The sequence below is a fragment of the Thalassophryne amazonica genome, chromosome 1 (assembly GCF_902500255.1).
Source record: "Thalassophryne amazonica chromosome 1, fThaAma1.1, whole genome shotgun sequence".
Taxonomy (NCBI): domain Eukaryota; kingdom Metazoa; phylum Chordata; class Actinopteri; order Batrachoidiformes; family Batrachoididae; genus Thalassophryne; species Thalassophryne amazonica.
This window is the reverse complement of record NC_047103.1, coordinates 101875852-101902075: the sequence shown is the minus strand read 5'-3', so window position 1 is coordinate 101902075 and position 26224 is coordinate 101875852. Positions and strand designations below refer to the sequence as shown.

Sequence of the window (26224 nt, the reverse complement as noted above, 5' to 3'; positions counted from 1 at the left end):
TTTTCTGGAGCAACACGGAGCGCGCAGCGTGTCACCAAACAGTGAGGATTCTGATGATGAAGTAGATGATCCCTCTTTTGTTCGGGACGAGGAACCAGAGCAGGTGGTCCACAGATGTGCGCACATATTTCCACAGCTTCTGTTTTCAGTTTCTTCAGGACTCGGCACTATGAGCTCCGTCCCAGCGCTGAGTCCTGGAACTCAGAGATGCAGACACACACTGCTCCAGCAGTGTCTCCAGGCGTGTTTCGTTTAAAGCGTCGAGATCGTTAGGTTAGGTTTTGTTAAGTTCCTCTTTCGCCCCTTTTTGTAGTCTTGCTTCGCAGGCTGTTGGGTGATAAAGCTCTTTCGTCCACGTTTTCTCAGCGAATTGTGACTTTTTTTTACTTTTTCCCTTCGTGCAGGAATCGGCCTATGCCATGTGACTGGGCCAGAATATAGGTTGAAGAGGATTTGCAATTCATTGTATTCTGTTTTTATTTAAATTTTATGCAACGTCCCAACTTCATTCGAATTGGGGTTGTAGGATTTACAGAAAGTGTACAATAATTCTTTAAGCAAAATTAGGCAGGTGCATAAATTTGGGCACCCCAAAAGAAAAAATACATCAGTATTTAGTAGATCGTCCTTTGGCAGAAATAACAGCCTCTAAACGCTTCCTTTAGCTTCCCATGAGAGTGTGGATTGTGGTTCAAGGTATTTTGGACCAACCTTCTTTACAAAACATCTCAGGTTTGTTGGTTTCCGAGCATGGACAGCCTGCTTAAAATCAAACCACAGATTTTCAATAATGTTCAGGTCTGGGGACTGAGATGGGCATTCCAGAACGTTGTACTTGTTCCTCTGCATGAATGCCTTAGTAGATTTTGAGCAGAGTTGAGGGTCATTGTCTTGTTGAAAGATCCAGCCCCGGTGCAACTTCAACTTTGTCACTGATTCATGAACATTGTTCTCAAGAATCTGCTGATATTGACTGGAATCCATGTGACCCTCAACTTGAACAAAATTCCCAGTACCTGCACTGCCCACACAGCCCCACAGCATGATGGAACCATCTCAAAATTTTACTGTAGGTAGCAAGTGTTTTTGTTGGAATGCTGTGTTCTATTTCTGCCATGCATATCACCCCTTGTTATGTCCAAATAACTCAGTTTTAGTTTCATCAGTCCACAGCACCTTATTCCAAAATGAAGCTGGCTTGTCCAAATGTGCTTTAGCATACCTCAAGCGACTGTGTTTGTGACGTGTATGCAGAAAAGGCTTTCCCTGCATTACAGCATCATCCAGCATCTCCTTGTGCAAAGTGGGCTGTATAGTTGAACGATGCACAGAGACACTATCTGCAGCAAGATCAAGTTGTAGGTCTTTGGACCAGGTCTGTGGGTTGACTATGGCTGTTCTCACCGTCCTTCGCTTCAGCTTATCTGAGATTTTTCTTGGCCTGCCACTTCGGGCCTTAACTAGTTCTGTGCCTGCGGTCTTCCATTTCCTCGCTACGCTCCTCATAGTGGAAACTGACAGCTGAAGTCTCTGAGATAGCTTTTTGTATCCTTCCCCTAAACCATGATGTTGAACAATCTTTCTTTACAGGTCATTTGAGAGTTGTTTAGAGGCTCCCATGTTACCACTCATTAGAAGAGATGCAAAGAGGGGAAGCATTTGCAAATGGCCACCTTAGATACCCTTTGTCATCTTCATTGGATTCACCTGTGTAAGGAGGTCAAGGGTCAGTGAGCTTACCAAACCGATTGTGTGTTTCAATAATTAGTGCTAAATGTATTCAAATCAATAAAATGACAAGGGTGCTCAAATTTATGCACCTGCCTAATTTTGTTTAAATAATTATTGCACACTTTCTGTAAATACTAGAAACTTTATTTCACTTCTCAAATATCAGTGTGTTCATCTGCTATATGATATATTTAACTGATATATTTTTCTGATCCAGACAACCAATGATTTATAAAGGAAAATCATGAAAATTATCAGGGGTGCCCATACTTTTGCATACAACTGTCAATGGAGGCAAAAAAAAAAACAAACAAAAAAGACAGACCGTGAATATACTCACTATTCGCGTGCATATAATGTTTACTCCAGAATAGACCTGTTCTTGATGTTTAGAAATGATATACGAGGTCTGTCCATAAAGTATCGTACCTTTTTATTTTTTCAAAAACTATATGGATTTCATTCATATGTTTTTACGTCAGACATGCTTGAACCCTCGTGCGCATGCGTGAGTTTTTCCACGCCTGTCAGTGACGTCATTCGCCTGTGAGCACGCCTTGTGGAAGGAGTGGTCCCGCCCCCTCGTCGGATTTTCATTGTCTGGAAATGGCGGAATGAAAAGGACTTTTTTTCCATCAGAATTTTTTCAGAAGCTGTTAGAGACTGGCACCTGGAAACCATTCGAAAAATTTATCTGGCTTTCAGTGAAAATTTTACGGGCTTCACAGAGAATAAGGACTTTAACTACAGGTTTAAGGACCCCTTTAAGGATGGTCGGTGCGCCGCGCTGCGAGCTGCGACGATGCGGCACAAACCACTGGATCATTTCTAAGCTGATGGCTCTGTGGATATGAGACCATCGTGTGCTCTTTTTCTCCTTTTTTCCTCCCTTTCTTTTCATTTTTAAAATTGATGGGAAAAAAGGTTTTGATACTCCACTTTTTGTTTTGTGTTTGTTGTCATTATAACGGAAAATAAATGTTAAAAATAAAAATAATAATAATAAAAACATCTCTGGAGAGATCATGGAAATGGCTGTGTACCATTGCTTCCCATCTGATGCAGGTTGAGAGGTGCTGCAAAAAGGATTGGGGAAACCTTCCCAAAGAAAACCAAATAGATAAAAAATTAATGTTGTCATTATGGGGTGTTGTTAGTAAAATTCAGAGGGAAAAAAAATGAATTTACTCCATTTTAACCTAAAACGTGGAAAAAGTGAAGCACTGTGAACACTTTCTGGATGTATTGTTGATGTTCACAGCTCAGTGAAAAAAACCCTTCAAATTATTTATTTATTTTAAATCAAGCCACGGTCTTCCTTACAACTATATTGAGGATCTCATTCTGCTGATAATGTATCGTATCAGCACCTTGAAATTAGAGGTTGACTGATTAGCAGCCTGGCTAATTATAGGTGTAACCCACTCAAATTTTCCAGTTAACCTCATTTGACAGTTTCTATTATATTTCCTATGTGCTGTTTATGTATGTACTTAAAATTCCATTCCCGTCCACTAGGGGCAGTAGTAACACTGTTGGGAAGGGAGATTAGTAGATGAAGAGAACTTGTTGCTATGTGAACAGAGCGAGATCCCAAATGTGAAGGAAACGTTTGCATTGAAGAATAGTGGTGATGCAAAGACTACTATGAGTTAAATTATTATTTTATTTTCATGATTCAGTTAAAAAAAACTACTTTTGTTTTGAGTGATTAATTCTGTGAGAACCAAGATTCGTGCAAGAAAAGACCCGGACAGCATTATTGTGTATATACTTTCCTTTGCTCCGGTGAGTTTTTTCATTTCTTCCCACGCTAGGCGCGAGATTAGCTAACATTGTTTTGATTCATGGTCTTTGGTTAAAGACACGAACTGAGCACATAAGACTTATCTTATGAAGATGTATTAGGTTCATGTAGTTGTATGATTTCGTTGTGTAAGCTTATTTTGAGCAACTTTGTATTTTGACCGTAAGCTAAAAAACCAACTGGAGTTCAACTGAACTAATGAACTGCCTATGCTCGTGATTGCCGTTTTGAATCCATGTTATTGACCTAATAAGCTAGCGACCGAATTCCATTTTGTGCTTATGGACTGAATGGACTATTACGTTTGAAATACTGCAATTTGAGTTAAGATATCGAAGAATACGTTTCAGATCTGACGAGAGTGATTAAGAAGAGTTATTTACAGTACTGTTACCCTGCTATGCAGATTGTTTTTTTTTTCCTGAGAGATTGATTTCATCAACGAACTTCCCTGGTTGCACGCGCGGCCAGTAGAGAGAAGAGGAGCGTCTTGCCACTTGCCTACTTCCTGTGTCTATCCAAAGGCTCCAGATAAGGAGATTTAACGCACACACCTACACGTGGGACACATAAAAAACAAACAAAAAAAAACATACTACCCGGGTAGATGAACATTGATGGACTTTGGGGTTTATTCATTTTATTTTATTTTATTTTATTCAGAGCTCTGAGGGTTTTTTTCTACTTTTCTGTTTTTCCTATTTCCCTCTTTGATGATTCAAAGGACAATTTAAAGAGACTACATAGAAAAAAAAAAACAAGATAAGAGTTTTCATGTGTTCTTTATTATTTAAATAAATGCCGGCAATGTTTTTCAACTTTACTTACTGGTCATAATTGTGTTATTCTCCTCCTTGAAAAGAACCTTAGATCAAGGGCACTCAGTTAATATCTCTGATAACTTCTAAAGAGCCATACCTTTCCTTACATAATTTGGCGAGCCTTCTGCCAGGAGGAGTATATGTTTATTTTTGACTATTTTTATTGCCGGTTTGACTGATAAGATACATTGTACTACTTTTTTCCATTTTCAATAGTTTGAAGTTTATACTGTGAATTGAATTTACACTTTTTGGGTTACCATGGATACTGAGAATGTATATGGTGTTAACTTGAGAAATCCTGTCTATGTTAAGGGTATTACGTTGCATGACACTGACGAGCAGATTACCGAATTTTGTTCCACTTATGGAACGGTAAAAAAGATGCTACGAGTTAGACAGACAGGGCAAGCAAATGGTATTAAAGCCCTTGTGGAGTTTGAATCAGAGGAATCAGCTAACCTACTATCTGAAGCAGTTGAATACTTTTCCAGTCATAGAAATCCTGAGATATTGTTGCGTGTAGATAAGGCTTATAGAATGACTCCCACTCCTCAGAGAATGACCCCCACTCCTCAGAAACCCCCCCAAGGCCGAACCCCTAGAGTTAAGTAGCGACACTAGCTCTAATAGCGAAGCTGACTCTGATGACAGTAGCACCCCCCCTAGTTTGTAAAAAACACATCAGTGCATGCCCACCTCAGCGTTATTCCCTTGAACACACCCCTAAAAGCAAGTACACTACAGGGCATTCATTCCAAACTCCGCAAAGAGTATTCAGTGAAGACATTGTCTACCCACCAGATGTGCAGAAGATAATAGTAGATCATGTCATTAAAAACAAAGTTGATACTTCAAACCAAGGATTCAAACTCCTTCGTCCCTTCTCAGGCAAACTCCCCAAGCCTGCTAACGAAGCAGATTTTCAGACATGGTCTCTCCACGTGGAACTCATGATTCAGGACAGACCCCCCGTGACATACAGCGACGTCAAATCCTAGAAAGCCTCCTCCCCCCAGTCTCCGATTTAGTCAGACAGCTAAGCCCAGATTCAGCCCCCTCTGACTATGTGAAGCTTCTTGAATCAGCTTATGGACTAGTGGAGGACGGGCAAGAGATTTTTGCAAGATTTCTCAGCACTCAGAACGCTGGAGAGAGAGCCTCAGAGTACCTGCAGCGACTGCAGGTGTTGATCACTACACTCATAAAGAGGGACGGTATTGCCAAAGCTGACGCCAACAACCAGGTGCTGCGGCAGTTCCAACGTGGATGCTGGGACCAGTCTCTCATTTTGTCCTTGCAGTTAGGCCTGAAAACAGAGACGCCCCCACATTTTTCCGAATTCCTGCTTCAAGTGAGAACAGAGGAAGACTGCAGAGCGGTCAAGCAAGATCGTATGCACCACCATCTAGGCAGCACAAAGACCAGATCCACAAAACATGCAGCTAGTGGAAGAAGCATCTTTCTGTCATGACCCGAGCTAATGTTCTCCAGACATACATTAATGAAATCGAGGCTTTACGTAAGCAGGTTGCTGAACTAAAAATGCAGGTCGCAAGCAAGAGAGAACAACGAAAGCAAAAGTATGCTAAGAAAAACCCCCAGACTACAGTTACTGGAACCCCTTCAGCTAGTGCTGTAGCTGCAGTTCACTCCCAACAGACACTTTCAAAGCCCATGCCAAAGGCTTGGTTCTGCTTCAAATGTGGCAATGACAGTCACTTGGCCAGACAGTGTGAAAATCCCCCCAACAAACCACTGGTGGACCAGAAATACAGAGAACTGAAGACAAAACAAGATCAATGGCAAACTGAGTACGGGCATTTAAACTGGACAGGGTTGCAGTAGAGGGACTCACTGCACCCCCACACGAACCAAAACGTCCCCCAGAACACCGAACAAGAGAAACTGCATTATGTGAAAGCCATTCCCCAAGCCAGCCACTGGGTGGTGCTCTTCCAATAGGTTTAATAGGGCCAAAGTGTACCTCTGCTGTTGTCATCGAGGGTGTTCAGTGCGATAGCCTCCTAGATTCAGGTTCTCAGGTCACCACAGTTTCCCAATCCTTTCACAAGACACACCTCTCCCACCTGCCCATTTACCCCATTCAAGATTTGTTAGACATAGAAGGGGCTGGTGGTCAAGAAGTGCCCTACTCTGGTTACATCCAGGTTAGCATTGATTTCCCAGAGAACATCATGGGGAAACCTGTGAAGATCCACACCCTTGCACTTGTGGTGCCTGACCACAGAACCAACATGCATGTCCCCTTCTTGATTGGCACAAACGCTCTGGATCCTCTTTACGAGAACTGTGCACCCACCCAGAATGAGAAACACAGAAGCGACAGTGGCAACTGTTCCCCACTTGTAAAAAGTTTGTACAACAGATTCAAGATAAACTAGCAGAATGGACGAGTAGGGACTGTGAAGTTACAGAGCAAAAAGTATGTCATCATTCCTGCAGGAGAAAGGTTGGCTTTGAATGGATACGCCAGACATGTCCCTGTATCAACTAACGCCACCCTCTTAGTTGAGCCCCCTCAGTCCAGCCTACCTGCCGGCCTCCTGTTCTGTAGCTATGTCATGACAAGTCCCTCAGTCCCCTCTTTTAAGTTGCCTGTCCTAGTTAAGAATGAGACCGCACATGATATCAGGCTTTCCAGAGGCCATGACATAGCAAAGCTTTCATTCCTCATGGCTGTGTCATGCTTACCTGCACAGGGCAACAAAGTCACCCAGAGTGAGCCACCACGTCTCGGCTCAGCCTCTGCAACTTGCAACACCATGCATGTGTCTGATGGTGGCAAACTCACCTTCGACTTTGGTGACTCTCCTCTGTCTGCAGAATGGAAGGACAGAATTACTAAGAAACTCAATTCAGTATCCGATGTCTTTGCACTCAATGACCTCGACTTTGGTCACACAACTGAAATCAAACACAAGATACGCTTGTCAGATCCAACTCCATTTAAACAGAGACCCAGACCAATCCATCCTTCCGACTATGAGGCTGTTCGGAGACACCTGAAGGAACTTCAAGATGTTGGTGTGATACATGAGTCTGAGAGCCCCTTCGCGTCTCCAATCGTTGTGGTTAAGAAGAAGAATGGTGACATCCGACTGTGTGTAGATTACAGGAAATTGAACAGACAGACAATCAAGGAGGCATACGCTTTACCCAGCATTGAAGAAGCCTTCTCAGTCCTCACTGGGTCGAAGTGGTTCTCAATCATGGACATCAAGTCTGGCTACTATCAAGTTGACATGGATGAGGACGACAGGTGTAAGACAGTGTTTGTGACACCAATAGGGTTCTGGGAATTTAACCGGATGCCTCAAGGGGTTACCAATGCCCCCAGTACATTTCAGAGAGTCATGGAGAAGTGTATGGGCGGAATGAGCCTGAGAGGTCTTAGTCTTTCTTGATGACGTCATTGTGTTCTCAGAAACACTTGAGGAGCATGAAGAACGTCTACTGAGAGCTCTTCAGAGATTGAGAGAATTTGGCCTAAAACTCTCGCCAGAGAAATGTCAATTCTTTAGAACATCTGTGAAGTACCTTGGACATGTTGTGTCCGCAAATGGAGTAGAAACTGACCCCCAAAAGATTGCTGCCCTGACCACGTGGCCCGACCTAACGACATCAAAGAGCTGAAAATCATTCCTTGGATTTGCCAGATATTACCGGAGATTCATAAAAGACTACTCCAAAATCACAAGGCCTCTGAATGACTTGACTGCTGGGTACCTGCCGCCAAAGAGAAAGCTGGTCTCCCCACACAGCAGCTCTCATCGCCCCTCGAGTGCCGACTACAAAAAGCCTTTTGATGAGAAATGTACACCAGTCTGAGAGGATGCATTTAAAGTTCTCATTCAGAAACTCACCTCAGCTCCAATCCTTGCCTTTGCTGACATGAAAAAGCCCTACGTAGTACACACTGATGCCAGCACTCATGGACTTGGTGCCGCATTATACCACGAACAAGAAGGCAAATTGAGAGTGATTGTTATGTGTCGGATGCAGCTCGGAGAACCGACCAGCGTTTGAAGGACCCAGTATAAAATAAGCAGAGCACGGTACAAAGGCTAACTGAATTTAATACATAACAGTGATGTGATACAAAAACAACAAAAGAGTGTGCGGTCTGGCGTGGTGGTGATACGGTGCGCTCCCAGCAGCGCTAACGGTCCGAAGAGCCAGAAGCCGTTCGGACCCAAGGACCCCGCCGATACCCCCCAGGTGGCCGCAACAAACCGAGTCTGTGAAAGAAGGAACCATTATGTGAGTCCACACTCTACACACAGAGAGACCACTCAAAGGTGTACATAAACAGCAAACACTTCCTGGCTTAATTACTAATCAGCTTCCCAACCTGCAGGCATGGAACATCCAGTTCACAAAACTCCACTGCATTGGAAGCCGATACATGACTAACGTACAGCTCAATATAATAAGGTGTGAGGGACACCACATTTACTGACTGTATAAACGTTAGTCACAAAATCTAACGTACCTCAGGAAGTGTACTGACGAGCGTGAGACCTCACCCCCTCCTCTTTCACAGACCGTGCATCAAACCCTGGACGTTCTCTGCATCCACTGATGATGAGATGGCTCCCGAGACGACGATCTCACCCGTCTGGTCACAAGGTCGAGTCTCTGGCAAATACACACTGTATACTCCAGTCTTAAATGCCACCATGTTCCAATCCATATAGATGCACCACAGCTGTGAGTCCTGACGAGCCGCAGGTGATCAGGGTGAGGTCCTGATAACCTCAGCAACACAGCCACTCAGTCCCAAATGCAAGCCACCTGGAAGGAAAAACAAAAGACAGAAACAAAAAGGCAGCCAGGCCCCCCAGCCATACAACAGTGATAGCTTATGCGAGCAGAGGACTGAACCGTTGTGAGCGAAGATACCCTGCACACAAACTTGAATTTCTCTCTTTAAAGTGGGCCATCACAGAAAAGTTCTTTGACTATCTTTACGGAGCGAAGTTCACTGTTATCACAGACAACAACCCATTGACGTACGTTCTTACATCTGCCAAGCTCGACGCTGCACGCCATCGCTGGCTAGCAGCCCTCTCAAGTTTTGACTTCAACATCCAGTACAGAGCTGGGAAGAAAAACCAAGATGCAGATGGCTTGTCAAGGTGACCCCATCCTCATGACCACTGCCAGCCTGATCCCACTTCCGACGATGAGGAGAATCGTATCCAGTGCTTCCTTGCACAGTTCCTCCAGGAAGACAAAGGAACTGATTTCCCATCTGAGGCTGTGAAGGCAGTTTATCAGAGGCACCAGCACTCTTCAGTGACAGACAATGGGTCAGACTCCATACATCCACCTGTGCCAATCGGGTGTTTGGCAATGGAGGCTTCTGCTATCCCTGAAGAGTTCTCTCAGACCGATGTACCTGGATCCTGTACGTTGCCACGGATGTCTCTTGAAGATTGGGCCCGTGAGCAAAGACAGGATCCAGCCATCAGTAGAGTCATCGACATCGTGAAGGCAGGGAAACGACTCTCCTACAGAGCAAAGTGTTGTGAAGACAGAGAAGTCCAGTTGATGCTGAGGGCAATGAACCAGTTCGTCTTTTCAAGTGACGTCCTGTACAGAAGACGAGTGAGCCAGGGTGAACGTTCTCATCAACTTGTCCTCCCAGTCAAGTACAGAAAAGCTGCACTGGAAAACCTCCATGATGCTGTCGGACACATGGGCATTGAAAGAACACTGGACTTAGTCCGTGCCCGGTTCTATTGGCCCTGTATGTCCGTTGATGTGAATGAGAAGATCCGAACATGTGAGCGATGCATCCGAAGGAAGGTGCAAGCTGAGAGAAGTGCTCCCCTTGTGAACATTAAGACCAGTTGTCCCTTAGAGTTGGTCTGCATGGACTACCTGTCGTTAGAGCCAGATGAAAGAGGCACTAAGAACATTCTAGTGATAACAGACCATTTCACTAAGTACGCAGTGGCAGTTCCTACAGCTGACCAAAAGGCTAAGACTGTGGCAAAAGCTCACTGGAACAACTTTTTCATCCACTACGGATTTCCTGAACGGTTGCATAGCGACCAGGGACGTGACTTTGAATCAGCTCTGATCAAAGACCTCTGTGCGTTGCTCGGCATCAAAAAGACGAGGACAACCCCTTACCATCCCCGGGGGAATCCCGTTGAGCGTTTTAACAGGACACTGTTAGAGATGCTTGGAACGCTGGAAGAAGAGATAAGGTGAAGTGGAAGGATTTCGTGCAACCTCTTGTACATGCATATAACTGCACTAAAAATGACACCACAGGCTACTCTCCTTACCAGTTGATGTTTGGCCACCAACCAAGGCTTCCACTTGACATTGCATTTGGACTTACCCTTATCTTACTATATCTACTATATATCTTACTGAGACCTTCTGGGGTAAGAAGATCTCAGTAAGATATCCCACACAGAGTATGTCAAAAAGCTGACAGAGAGTCTAACAGAGAGCTACAGACTTGCAACCGAACACAGTCTGAAAACTGCTTTGCAAAACAAACGCAGATTTGACAGCAAGGTGAGAGAGTCCACACTGTTACCTGGAGACAGAGTCCTTGTGCGCAATGTTGGCATCAGAGGGAAGCATAAAATTGCCGATAGGTGGAGTGAAACCATTTACAAGGTTGTCAAGCAAATTCAAGACTCCCCTGTCTGTCGTAGTCCCTGAGCACACAAATGGACCTGAAAGAGTATTACACAGAGATTTACTTTTGCCATGTGGGTTCCTCCCATCCACTGTCAACGACGAACAACCTAAGAAAAAGAAGTCCCAACAGAAACCTGACATCTTACCTGCTCCTGAACCCGATCAACCTGAGGATGAAGAAGATGAATCTGACGACGACGAAGAGGAGTATTGTTCCCTCTATGATCAACTCTTGAGGGAGTCAACAAATGTTCAAGCTGAACAGGAAAGAAAGATTCCAGAAGTTGAAAGACCTGAAACTGACCAGTCAGCCAGACGTGACACTCAGTTGAGAGTTGAACCAAGTCCTGAGAAACCAGACGTTAGCGTGAGTTCTGAAAAGTCTGTGCTTGATCCCGAAGCTCCAGCATTTGAGCCTACGAATGATGAAGCAAGTCTGTCTCAGAATCTGTCTGAATCCGAGTCCGTAACAGCTGAAGTTCCTGCAACAGATCCCAGTAAGCGTCATAGCCCTGGAAGTGAACGAGAAGATGCATCACCACGGAGGACCAGTGGAGATGTACTGGAATGGATGGAGGTAGAAGACGCTGAACTTGCCCCCGACAGTGAGGAAAGATCTGCTCGAGAGCGAGCAGTCCCCCAAAGACTTACATACTCCACTCTAGGGAACCCCCTACTAACTGTAATGCATTCCATCTTAGCTGGTTTAGACCAAGCTTTCTCCCAGACCCTAGTCGATGCCCCTTACATATACAACTTGACCCCTTTACCCACTGATATAGTGTAGGGTACACTTGCAGTGTAGTGTAGAACATGCAAGGATGCATGCAGATTAAGGAGGGGAGGATGTAACCCACTCAGATTTTCCAGTTAACCTCATTTGACAGTTTCTATTATATTTCCTATGTGCTGTTTATGTATGTACTTGAAATTCCATTCCCGTCCACTAGGGGCAGTAGTAACACTGTTGGGAAGGGAGATTAGTAGATGAAGAGCACATGTTGCTATGTGAACAGAGCGAGATCCCAAACGTGAAGGAAACGTTTGCATTGAAGAATAGTGGTGAAGCAAAGACTACTATGAGTTAAATTATTTTATTTTCATGATTCAGTTAAAAAAAACTACTTTTGTTTTGAGTGATTAATCCTGTGAGAACCAAGATTCGTGCAAGAAAAGACCCGGACAGCATTATTGTGTATATACTTTCCTTTGCTCCGGTGAGTTTTTTCATTTCTTCCTGCGCTAGGCGTGAGATTAGCTAACATTGTTTTGATTCATGGTCTTTGGTTAAAGACACGAACTGAGCACATAAGACTTATCTTATGAAGATGTATTGGGTTCATGTAGTTGTATGATTTCGTGTGTAAGCTTATTTTGAGCAACTTTGATGTATTTTGACTGTAAGCTAAAAAACCAACTGGAGTTGAACTGAACTAATGAACTGCCTATGCTCGTGAATGCCGTTTTGAATCCATGTTATTGACCTAATAAGCTAGCGACCGAATTCCATTTTGTGCAGTTTATGGACTGAATGGACTATTACGTTTGAAATACTGCACTTTGAGTTAAGATATCGAAGAATACGTTTCAGATCTGACGAGAGTGATTAAGAAGTGTTATTTACAGTACTGTTACCCTGCTATGCAGGTTGTTTTTTTTTTCCTGAGAGATTGATTTCATCAACGAACTTCCCTGGGTGCACGCGCGGCCAGTAGAGAGAAGAGGAGCGTCTTGCCACTCGCCTACTTCCTGTGTCTCTATCCAAAGGCTCCAGATAAGGAGATTTAACACACACACCCGCACGTGGGACACATAAAAAACAAACAAAAAAAACATACTACCCGGGTAGATGAACATTGATGGACTTTGGGGTTTGTTCATTTTATTTTATTTTATTCAGAGCTCTGAGGGTTTTTTTTTCTACTTTTCTATTTTTCCTATTTCCCTCTTTGATGATTCAAAGGACAATTTAAAGAGACTATATATATATATAAAAAAAACAAAACAAGATAAGAGTTTTCATGTGTTCTTTATTATTTAAATAAATGCCGGCAATGTTTTTCAACTTTAGTTACTGGTCATAATTGTGTTATTCTCCTCCTTGAAAAGAACCTTAGATCAAGGGCGCTCAGTTAATATCTCTGATAACTTCTAAAGAGCCATACCTTTCCTTACATAGGTAAATAAATAAACGGACTGTATTTATATAGTGCTTTTCCATCAGCATTAGAAGCTCAAAGCACTTTACAATTACAGTGGTCCTTCTCTATAACGCGGTTCACCTTTCGCGGCCTCGCAGTTTCGCAGATTTTTTAGTCCAATTTTGCATGCTTTTTTTTTAACAGCGCATTGTGTTCTGCGTCCTCATCAAGCAGGCCGGTCACGGCACCGCGAAGGTAGAGCACGCGCATTGTGTTCTGCGTGTCTGTTTATAAGAATCTTCTCACCCAGAAGAAAAAAGAGTGCCAACAACTACCCATAACTGTGTTCTTCACTCGGAAAAAGACACCTGCGCCGAGGTGTCACTCAGTGGAAAAAGACACTGCAGCGGAGCGGCGCCAGGACGAAGAGGCACGATCAGAGGAACTGTGAAATACTGGTCAATCACTATTAATAATTTCTTAGGTGTCCAACCTCGTAGGTTGATCGTTAAAGTTAAATTTGTTAGTTCTAAAAGCCATCATAATTAGTTATAGGAAAACTTTCTATTTTTATTTCTCAAAGAAATGTTTGGACCTGAAAACAGGTTGGTCTTATTTTTCTACTAAGGTTTGAACTTTGAGTGTTTACACATGAGAGAAAAGTGAGAAAATGTTAATGCCTGTTTGATAAAAGTGTATAAAGTGTGTAGTGAGGGGTTTTACAGCCTTAAAACGTCTTTAATAATTGCAAAAAAATAACACTGACTACTTTGTGGATTTCGCTTATCGCGGGTTATTTTTAGAACGTAACTCCCGCGATAAACGAGGGACCACTGTATGCCTCACATTCACCTCGATGGTAGGGTGCTGTCATACAAGGTGCTCACTACACACCGGGAGCAGTAGGGGATTAAAGACCTTGCCCAAGGGCCCTTAGTGATTTTCCAGTCAGGCGGGGATTTGAACCGAGGATCTTCTGGTCTCAAAATGCCTTAACCACTAGACCATCACCTCCCCCGTAGGTGATGATATTCAGCATTTTTATGGTTATTTGTGTCCATCATTTTAAAGCCGATTTGTTGATGAGGAAATTTCATTTTAAAATGTGCTACTTTGGCTTTGATACAGGTGCTGTCACTGTAGCATTTTCTTCCCTTTTCTTCTGAAATATTATCCTAAAAACTGTACCACTCTACGTGTCTGAACTGCTGTCTCTGTATTCAGTCCACATGCAGGATCTGTGCATGTGAGTCTGTGGCCACAGGCAGCAGGAGACAATTAGAATTATTAAGCAGGAGACAGTCTAATTATAAAAGTTTATTTATGAGTTTATGTAAGATTTCATTGATTTTATGATTGCAGAATAGCGACATTGCTTACGATGATTTAAAATCTGTACAGAGTAATATTTTACGAGATGCTGTGATTTCTGCAAAATCAAATAAACCTAATGTTGGCAGAAAATTGAAGGTTGTCTGACGTGGCATTGAAAAATCATTTAAAAAAACAAAAAGCAGATCTGTAGGCATAACTTCATCTAACATGAAGGATGAGATGTAATCCAATTCAATAATTTTGAATGAAAAATTTTAATTGGCAGAAGTTGTGGCTCTTACAATAGATTTAAAATGTCCAAATGTTGAATTATTTTATTTTATTCTGCTTTGCATAGACCCACTGAGAAGGGCACACGTATAGACAAAGTGGACCATTATTCCATGTACTGAGGGGCCATTAGCCCATAGTACCCTTTTGAAATATAATGATTAATATAATATAATAAATACAATGGCTCACTTCTTTCTGGTGTTTACCAATGTCCCACCCACAGCGCTATCTGATTTAATAGACGTCACAAGCTCAGCCTATCAATACTGAGGGCCCCTTCACACATAGTATGACTAAGTACAAATCAGGGCAACTCATGGTGGAACAGCTCATATGAGTGAACGATGAAAACAATGAGCCAACGGGCAGGCATGCACGATGCCGCTGCGACAGTTTTGTGCACGCGGGAACACTTTTTATTGTATATGTTAGGCTTAAACTTGCACTTATTCTTAAATGCTGATTTGGTGGATGGATGTAAAGGTTTACAATAAAATCCTAACACACTTTTTTTTTTTAAATAAAACATCTCTACTTTCTCCATTTTCAGCCAGGAGCAAAGGTCCATCAAGACATACTGTCGGAGTTGGTTCGCCCCAGCATCGACTATGTGCGCCACAAGAGATTTCGGTCGGGTAACTTCCCTTCATCATTAAGCAATGAGAGTGATCGGCTGGTTCATTGGTGCCATGGTGCACCTGGTGTCATCCACATGCTCCTTATGTCTTACAAGGTGAGACTGGTGCATGTTTTAGTTTATAATCTGTATACACTATGTGCTGTGGAATTTTTGTGTTGATGTCAGCAAGAGATGTGACCAGCGAGCAAGGACCACCAGGATCATTATATGATGCAGAGAGAGAGACTTAATTGCAGTTTAAGCACATTAACAGATACAGTAGTGTTCAGAATAATAGTAGTGCTATGTGACTAAAAAGATTAATCCAGGTTTTGAGTATATTTCTTATTGTTACATGGGAAACAAGGTACCAGTAGATTCAGTAGATTCTCACAAATCCAACAAGACCAAGCATTCATGATATGCACACTCTTAAGGCTATGAAATTGGGCTATTAGTAAAAAAAAAAGTAGAAAAGGGTTTATTCACAAAAATAGTAGCATCTGCTGTTGATGCTACAAACTCAAAACTATGTTCAAACTGCTTTTTTAGCAATCCTGTGAATCACTAAAGTAGTATTTACCTGTGTGAAGCACCTTGAGCCAACTCTGTTGTGATTTGGCTCTATATAAAGGAAAATAAAAAAATTGTAATTATTTAGTTGTATAACCACAGTTTTTCATGATTTCTTCACATCTGCGAGGCATTAATTTTGTTGGTTTGGAACCAAGATTTTGCTTGTTTACTAGTGTGCTGGGGGTCATTGTCTTGTTGAAACACCCATTTCAAGGGCATGTCCTCTTCAGCATAAGGCAACATGACCTCTTCAAGTATTTTGACATATCCAAACTGATTCATGATACCTGGTATGCAACATATAGGCCCAACACCATAGTAGGAGAAACATGCCCATATCATGATGCTTGCACCACCATTCTTCACTGTGAACTGTGGCTTGAATTCAGAGTTTGGGGGTCGTCTGCGGCCCTTGGACCCAAAAAGAACAATTTTACTCTCATCAGTCCACTAAATATTCCTCCATTTCTCTTTAGGCCAGTTGATGTGTTCTTTGGCAAATTGTAACCTCTTCTGCACATGTCTTTTATTTAACAGAGGGACTTTATGGGGGATTCTTGCAAATAAATTAGCTTCACACAGGCGTCTTCTGTCACTTACAGGTAACTCCAGATTGTCTATGATCATCCTGGAGCTGATCAATGGGTGAGCCTTTGCCATTCTGGTTATTCTTCTATCCATTTTGATGGATTCTTTCTGTTTTCTTCCACGCGTTTGTTTTTCTTTTTTGTCCATTTTAAAGCGTTGGAGATCATTGTAGATGAACAGCCTATAATTTTTTGCACCTGCGTATAAGTTTTCCCCTCTCCAATCAACTTTTTAATCAAACTACGCTGTTCTTCTGAACAGTGTCTTGAACGTCCCATTTTTCTCAGGCTTTCAAAGAGAAAAGCATGTTCAACAGGTGCTGGCTTCATCCTTAAATAGGGGACACCTGATTCACACCTGTTTGTTCCACAAAATTGATGAACTCACTGATTGAATGCCACACTACTATTATTGTGAACATCCCCTTTTCTACTTTTTTTTTACTAATAGCCCAATTTCATAGCCTTAAGAGTGTGCATATCATGAATGCTTGGTCTTGTTGGATTTGTGAGAATCTACTGAATCTACTGGTACCTTGTTTCCCATGTAACAATAAGAAATATACTCAGAACCTGGATTAATCTTTTTAGTCACATAGCACTACTATTATTCTCAACACTGCTGTATATCTGGAGGAGACCCCGACGGACATGTAAGCAAATATAAAGCACAGGATCTTCTGATCTTAGCAACCCCCAGAGCCGTCTTAAGGACTCCATAATACAGACGTGGTCTTCAGTTAGTGTGGAAAACAATCAGATTTTTTGTCATGGACTCGGAGAAACAAAATTTGTTCTATCAACACATCCAGCAGGCGATGGATAACGTTGGCCCAGACATTGGCGATTGTTTTTTTTTATGTTGACCTAAAGCCTGGTTCACACGACAGGATTGTAAAATTATCTTTAATCAATCAATCAATCAATTTTTTTTATATAGCGCCAAATCACAACAAACAGTTGCCCCAAGGCGCTTTATATTGTAAGGCAAGGCCATACAATAATTATGTAAAACCCCAACGGTCAAAACGACCCCCTGTGAGCAAGCACTTGGCTACAGTGGGAAGGAAAAACTCCCTTTTAACAGGAAGAAACCTCCAGCAGAACCAGGCTCAGGGAGGGGCAGTCTTCTGCTGGGACTGGTTGGGGCTGAGGGAGAGAACCAGGAAAAAGACATGCTGTGGAGGGGAGCAGAGATCGATCACTAATGATTAAATGCAGAGTGGTGCATACAGAGCAAAAAGAGAAAGAAACAGTGCATCATGGGAACCCCCCAGCAGTCTACGTCTATAGCAGCATAACTAAGGGATGGTTCAGGGTCACCTGATCCAGCCCTAACTATAAGCTTTAGCAAAAAGGAAAGTTTTAAGCCTAATCTTAAAAGTAGAGAGGGTGTCTGTCTCCCTGATCTGAATTGGGAGCTGGTTCCACAGGAGAGGAGCCTGAAAGCTGAAGGCTCTGCCTCCCATTCTACTCTTACAAACCCTAGGTACTACAAGTAAGCCTGCAGTCTGAGAGCGAAGCGCTCTATTGGGGTGATATGGTACTACGAGGTCCCTAAGATAAGATGGGACCTGATTATTCAAAACCTTATAAGTAAGAAGAAGAATTTTAAATTCTATTCTAGAATTAACAGGAAGCCAATGAAGAGAGGCCAATATGGGTGAGATATGCTCTCTCCTTCTAGTCCCCGTCAGTACTCTAGCTGCAGCATTTTGAATTAACTGAAGGCTTTTTAGGGAACTTTTAGGACAACCTGATAATAATGAATTACAATAGTCCAGCCTAGAGACAAGACCTTTCTGATTTTAGAGATATTGCGTAAATGCAAAAAAGCAGTCCTACATATTTGTTTAATATGCGCTTTGAATGACATATCCTGATCAAAAATGACTCCAAGATTTCTCACAGTATTACTAGAGGTCAGGGTAATGCCATCCAGAGTAAGGATCTGGTTAGACACCATGTTTCTAAGATTTGTGGGGCCAAGTACAATAACTTCAGTTTTATCTGAGTTTAAAAGCAGGAAATTAGAGGTCATCCATGTCTTTATGTCTGTAAGACAATCCTGCAGTTTAGCTAATTGGTGTGTGTCCTCTGGCTTCATGGATAGATAAAGCTGGGTATCATCTGCGTAACAATGAAAATTTAAGCAATACCGTCTAATAATACTGCCCTTAGGCAGTATTATTAGACGGATTATTAACACATCACACACGGCAGGAATATCTGATAAGATTATCTTTAGCGTCATCATGATTGTCGGGGCGTCCTTAAGATTATCGGAAGGGGAAGATCGTGTCCGATATCGGCCTAATTATCCTGCCATGTGAACCCAGCTTAAGCAACCACGGTCCAGCCTAAGTAAACAGCCTAAGTAAGCATAAGTCATGTAAGTTAAAGTCAACAATAAAAAGGGGTTCTCTCTGCATTGTTGTTATAAATGCCACATCTATCTTCTCTGTCCCTAGGCCCTCGGCTCCTTCAAGGTACATAAACACTCCTTATTGCACAACATATGCACCACCACTTACCAACACTGTGTGCGAGTATGTATCCAGAAGACCTTGAGCACTGAAGTACAGAGCAAACACCTCTGCCGTCTCTCTGCCAATCGAGCAGCAGAGCAAAAGAACTGTACCCCCTCTTTCCCTTGTGTGGTGAAAATGTAAGACACGTAGAAGTATATATAAGAAGTGACAAACAGATGATTAAACATTTCATGCTGTGGGATTACACAACCTTAAAATCAAACAAAAATGATTTAATACACACTCAGGATCAAAGGTACATATTAAAATTGTTACTAACCATTATATGCTTGAATGTGCTGTCATGATGTAATACAAAGACGTTGGTGCAGCTAAATTAATATCTTCAACCTTTATTCATTCGAAATCCAGTTTGTATGTGATGAACGTGAGTGAATTTATCTTTAATGTGATTAAGCTGAATAGCACTGTTCATGTTCAGGTATGTTCGTGTGGCCTGTACATGACTGTTTGGCAGGGAGTCATGCTGGAGGATGTCTCAGTCCGGTCTGGGTCCTTGATCTACTTTTCCCTGCTGTTTATTGTCCATATTTGCTACATATGTATGAAGCCAAACAAAGAAACAAAGAAAGAGTGTGTGAGTGTCAGGATTGCTCCACTAGTTTGCCTGTGAATGTTATTGGATAAGCCTGTGGCAAGCACTCTCGCTCCGGCGTAAAGCACTGTTTACCATATCAATGGAGCGAGGGGGGAGGGGCCGGTCCTCAAACTGTGAATGAGCCTCGAAGTGTGAAAGCTGCTTTCACAGTCCAGCCACAGTCAACACACACAGTCAACTTCGTAGTAGAAGTTTGTGATGTGACCTTTGTGTAATAGCAGACAGAAATTGCTTTGAGATGAAGACAGACAAAATGCATAGACCATTTTGTATATGTTGTTCAAAATGTGCATTTGTGTTTATTGTTTCAACCTTTTTGTTGTAGAGTATTTTACACAAGAGCCCAAATTAATGGAAAAAAATTTCCGCTTGTTTCTGTGTAGGCTCTCAGTTGTCCAGGTGGTTTCCATAGTAGAGAAGCTTGAGTCTTCAACTGGACTGGGTTGCTTGACGCAAGGACGTTTCTCTTCAAATCGCAGAAGCTTCCTCAGCTAAATTCTTGCTCTGGTGGTCTGACTTCTGTCTTGACTCTTGTAGAGAAGAATAATCAAGAAGTCACAAAAGCTGGAGTTTTAAACCTAACCAGACCCCTCCTACCGAGAGGCAGACTGCTATAGGCTAGTGACTAAACAATAGCTCTTATTAGCACCTATTGTGCTCTAGTTAGCACCCTCCTAATGACAGGGCGGCTGTCCCTCTCCTGATGGCTCCCTTGACGACTCTGCTGATGACGTGAATGACTCATTACCATGAACAAAAGACTGAAACTGCTTTGACCTGAGTAACCCATTGCTTAGTCTCACCTATGTAGTGTTCGTTACAGTTTTCCTGACATCTGATAGAATACACTACATTGCTCTGTTTGTAACTAGGGATCCTGTCCTTAGGGTGAACTAATTTCTGTCTCAAGGTGTTAACCGGTTTAAAGTAAACTGGGATTTTGTGCTGTCTGAAGATCCTCTGTAGTAGTAGTAGGATGTGCTCGCTAAAGGAATAAATTTCTCAGTGACCCCTGAACATATACCGACAGTAGATTACATCACTGCAGTAGAGTCAGCCATTAAACATAACAGTTTGTCAGAGTCAGAAGCTGGGGACCTCCGACTAAGAGTCACAGCAGTGCTGAACAGTGCTAAGCCTCCTCCGTCCAACATCACAGGAGAAGAACGGAAAGTTTTGTCAGCACTGCAAAAGGACCAAAGCATCCTTATCCTGCCAGCGGATAAAGGCAGATGCACGGTGGTCCTGAACCCATCGGACTACGAGGCCAAGATCAACAACTTGGTCAGTGACTCCAATACATACGAACGTCTGAAGAGATACCCCACAAGCGGCTATAAGAAGAAAATCATTAGCTACCTCCAAAACCTGGAGAAAGAGGGACTCATCGACAGGCAGACATACTACAGACTGTACCCTGGGGACGCCACTCCGTGCATCTATGGACTGCCCAAAATCCACAAACAGGACGTGCCACTCAGGCCTATTGTATGTAGCACAGATTCCATCACGTACAATTAGGCCAAGCACCTCAAGTGGATTTTGGCTCCTCTAGTGGGTAACTCAGAACACCATGTGGAGAACACACAAGATTTTGTGAACAAGATCAAGGACCTGCAGCTGGAGGCAGATGAAACAATTGTGTCATTTGATGTGACTTCGTTGTTCACCTGCTTCGCCACCACTGAGGCCGTCTCAGCTGTGAAGCAGAGATTGCTGGAGGATGTGTCTCTACTTGAAAAGACCAAACTCACACCAGACCACATCTGCCAACTCTTGGAGTTCTGTCTTAACACCACGTATTTCCTGTTTATGGGGAATTACTACAGGCAGATTCATGGTTGTGCGATGGGGTCTCCGGTATCCCCCATTGTGGCCAATCTGTACATGGAGCGAGTGGAGAAGACAGCCTTGACGTTTTTCACTGGCATCTCTCCCAGTCACTGGTTCAGATATGTCGATGACACATGGGTTAAAATCAAGCAACAGGAAGTTGAGGACTTTACAGAACACATCAACTCGGTGGACGCCAATATCAAGTTCACATGTGAGGACGCCAGAAACAACCATTTAGTCTTCTTGGACTGTGATGTTACGATTGGAGAGAACGGACAGCTCCAGACAAGGGTTTACAGAAAACCAACTCACACTGACCAATATCTGCTCTTTGGCTCAAACCACCCCCTTGAACACAAGCTCGGGGTGATCAGGACACTTCAACACAGAGTCCTACAGGTGCCCACAACTGCAGAGGGAAGGGCTAAAGAACAACAACTTGTCCAGAAAGCTCTCACAGTATGTGGGTACCCACGATGGTCCCTGGACAAAGTGCAGAAGTCCCAGAGAACAAAGAGACCAGATAGACAGGAGACGGAGACAAGAAGAGGAGTGTCTCTCCCTTATTTAGCAGGAGTAGGGGAAAAACTACAGAGGATCTTCAGACAGCACAAAATCCCAGTTTACTTTAAACCGGTTAACACCTTGAGACAGAAATTAGTTCACCCTAAGGACAGGATCCCTAGTTACAAACAGAGCAATGTAGTGTACTCTATCAGATGTCAGGAAAACTGTAACGAACACTACATAGGTGAGACTAAGCAACCTTTACACAAAAGGCTATACCAGCACCGCAGAGAGGGCACCAGTGGACCTCAGTCTGCAGTTCATCTCCACCTTAAAGACACTAACCACACGTTTGAGAACAAGGAAGTTAAAATATTAGCCAGAGAGAAGAAATGGTTTGAGAGAGGGGTCAAGGAGGCATTCTTTGTGAAACGTTTGAAACCCAGCCTTAACCGGGAGGGGGTCTGAGACACGCTTTATCCCCTGTTTACAATGGGGTACTCAGGGCAAAGCAGTTTCAGTCTTTTGTTCATGGTAATGAGTCATTCACGTCATCAACAGAGTCGTCAAGGGAGCCATCAGGAGAGGGACAGCCGCCCTGTCATTAGGAGGGTGCTAACTAGAGCACAATAGGTGCTAATTAGCGCTATTGTTTAGTCACTAGCCTATAGCAGTCTGCCTCTCGGTAGGAGGGGCTAGGTTTGGTTAGGTTTAAAACTCCAGCTTTTGTGACTTCTTGATTATTCTTCTCTACAAGAGTCAAGACAGAAGTCAGACCACCAGAGTAAGAATTTAGCTGAGGAAGCTTCTGCGATTTGAAGCGAAACGTCCTTGCATCAAGCAACCCAGTCCAGTTGAAGACTCTAGCTTCTCTACTATTTCCGCTTTACTTTTTCCTTTCTTATTTCCGATTGTAAACCTCTATTACACTTATAAAACACCACTATAGCATATATATTATGAAGGTACAGGTTGATGTTTGAATTCTAGAAGCTCTGAAATGCAATCTGGGACTATTCCAGACGATAAACTGCAGTGAGTGCAGCATCCATTTTGGTGAGAAAAAAAGAACAAGTTTCCTTATTCAAATTCATTCCAGTAGTATTCTGCTCCTACAAGGATGCAGCAGTTTTCTAGCTTGGCAGATAGTTCTGGAGGAAATCACTGAAGAAATAACACATTGAAAATATGGTTTGACCGAAACAAACTGTCATTAAACTTAAATAAGACAGGGATGAAATGGAGGTGTAAGAGTCACTAGGTGTTTACAGGAAACACTTATTTATTTCTGTATGTATGTATTTATTTATTTCTGTATGTATTTATTTATTTATGTTCATTGTTAGTTGGTTTTATATTGTCTGTTGTGTTTCTATTCAGGTTCTTTTAGTCTCTTTCTCTAAAATTGTATATAATAACTAATCATGAGATTATTAATATATAAACAAAAATAAATTTAAAAAATATTACAATTTGTAATACATTTGACTCTTTTACGACAACGCTTATTATACAGAAAACAAATCCACCCGAACGTGATGACAGCTGCAACTGCTTAATGCTAACATTTAACATTAAAAATGCCATAGACAACAAGGTCGGTTTAACATAAAAAAGGTAAATAATACTCACAGATGTATGCTCTTTAGGGTTTTAGCGGGGGAAAATTAAGATAAAGTGAAAGGAAAGAAATGAATAAACAAAGCGATAGATCGAAGCACTGCTTCAATCTTCGATTGGTTCAAGGTTCAAAGCATTCAAATGATCATTTTCCTGACAAACACCCCCAAAAACAACGGCCACTCTAAAGGACCGATAACAGAATCGTTAAGCAAAAAGCTTATTGATGTGGGTGGATCGAATCATTTCTTAACGATACCTGAAAGGAACCAGTTCTTGATACCCATCCCTAGTGATGAGTAAGTAGTTTGTGTAAATTGCCCGAATTAAACCAGCGTGGGTACATTTGGGCATGCACACATTCAAATATGTTTTTTGTTATTATTATTTCTTTTTTGTTTCTTGATTGTGAAGCTAGAGCTTCTTAGTTTGGCTCTTATTAACATAAGGTCACTGTCCTCATAATTACTGTTCATAAATGATCTAATTATGGAACACAAATTAGATATGATTGGTTTATGTGAAACCTGGCTTAAACCTCCTGCTGTCCTCCCCTTAAATGAAACCTGCCCACCAGGTATACACATTTAATTATGCCCCTCATGATACAAAGCAGGGTGGGGGTGCTGCTCTAATTTAGAAATCTGGGTTTAGTTTACTGGCTGTTGGGAGTTGAAAATATAATTTGTTTGAACATCTGGCTCGCCACTCTGCCCAGGATACTATCTGCAACTTAGGTCAGAAGAATAAAAATTAACCATGTTTTGTCACTGTATATAGGCCCCCAGGCCTGTATTCTGAATTCTTAGATGAGTTTGGTGAGTTTATCTGTAATTTGGCAACCCGTGTAGACAACATTCTGATTGTTGGTGACTTCTTTAGCCTTCTGAGCCCCTCTGCAAATCATTTATGACAAGGATCGAGTTGTGAGTCACAATATCATGACAAAATCACAAAATTATTAACTCTGAAAATAGCTTGCAAACAGATCATTCTTATGTGAAATTTTCTCAAGAATTCAATTTTGCAATGCAAAATACAAAATCTCTAACCAGTTAAGTGCTACAAGCCTTAACGTGCAGATACTTTTAAAATTTCAGATAAGATTGATCTGTTTGTACGCTATTTTCACGGAGTTAATAACTTTGTGATTCTGGAGCAGGCCGGTCATGATCTTGAGAGCTTTTGTCATCTTTCATAGGTATGATAAATTCACATTTCAGTCACCTCAAATAAAGAAAAAACATACTTTCTAAATTTGGTTGATGAAGAATTCATAACTGTAAATGCTTAATTAGGTCTCTTATCTCTAAATAGTGCCAACAGGACACACATCCCAGTTTTACTGGAACTAATGTTTAGTAATATAGTCAATTCTGACTGTAAAACCACAAGAATATGTTGCAAAAAAAAAAATCCCATTTATTTCTGGTCAAAGATATGTTCATATTAATGGTACCTCCATGTAACACACACACACACACACACACACACACACACACATATATATATATATATATATATATATATATATATATATACGTAAAACCAGTTAAGGTTTTTAGGAGTCTAGCTTCAAAATTGAAGGGGTCAGATTTTTTTTTTTTTTTTTTTTTTTTTTTGCAAAATCATATTTTTTTCACGTCTTAAATTTAAGGGGTATGATTTGTGAAATATGACTTTTTCTTAGCTACAGTTAGATATTGCTTATTGTAAGGTATCAGTTGATTGCACAGGAGCCACTGAATAATTTGGTATGCAGTTTGTAAATATAGCTTTAAAAACACCACCACAGAAAAATAAGCATCATATCTTACCTGAAGCATAAAATGTTGCAAAAAATTGTCATTCAGCCATAGGACAAATAATCCTGAAGGATGATATATCTGCTGCCTGAAAAGCTTAAAATTCTACTTGTAACAAAACAACACAACACAAGAACTAGGAATAAAACATATGTTACATCTTAAAACATACTTTCACTGTTTATTGTTTGGAAAAAAAATGACAACAAAAAGTAATGTCACCGAAAAACGCCTATTTTAGGGGAATATTTTTATTGAAAAACACGAAAAAATAGCAGTAGACATTTCTAAGTGCTAAAATCTGAAAGAGCAGTTAGTTTTTACCTTAGAAAAACAACAAAACACTAAGATGTGCCATTTTTTATGATGACTTTTTTTTCATACATTTGTCACAAAGTTGTGACATTATGAATTTGAACAATGTCTTATGGACATTATAGATGTACAACCCCAATTCCAATGAAGTTGATGTTGCGTAAAATGTAAATAAAAACAGAATTCAATGATTTGCAAATCCTCTTCAACCTATATTCAATTGAATACATCAGAAAGACAAGATATTTAATGTTCAAACTGATAAACGTTATTGTTTTTGTGCAAATATTTGCTCATTTTGAAATGGATGCCTACAACATGTTTTAAAAAGCTGAGACAGTTGTATGTTTACCACTGTGTTACATCACCTTTCCTTCTAACAACACTGAATAAGCCTTTGGGAACTGACGA

General features: G+C 41.6%; 1 protein-coding gene across 2 annotated transcripts in view; it reads left to right on the top strand.

Annotated features, from left to right (window-relative positions):
* lancl2 (LanC lantibiotic synthetase component C-like 2 (bacterial)) overlaps positions 1–26224 on the top strand; it is a 170497-nt gene that overhangs the window by 101653 nt on the left and 42620 nt on the right. For both annotated transcript variants that reach the window (XM_034173032.1, XM_034173042.1), the window contains one exon: positions 15349–15531. In XM_034173032.1, coding sequence (XP_034028923.1) covers positions 15349–15531 — 183 coding nt within the window. The remainder of the gene's footprint in view (positions 1–15348; positions 15532–26224) is intronic.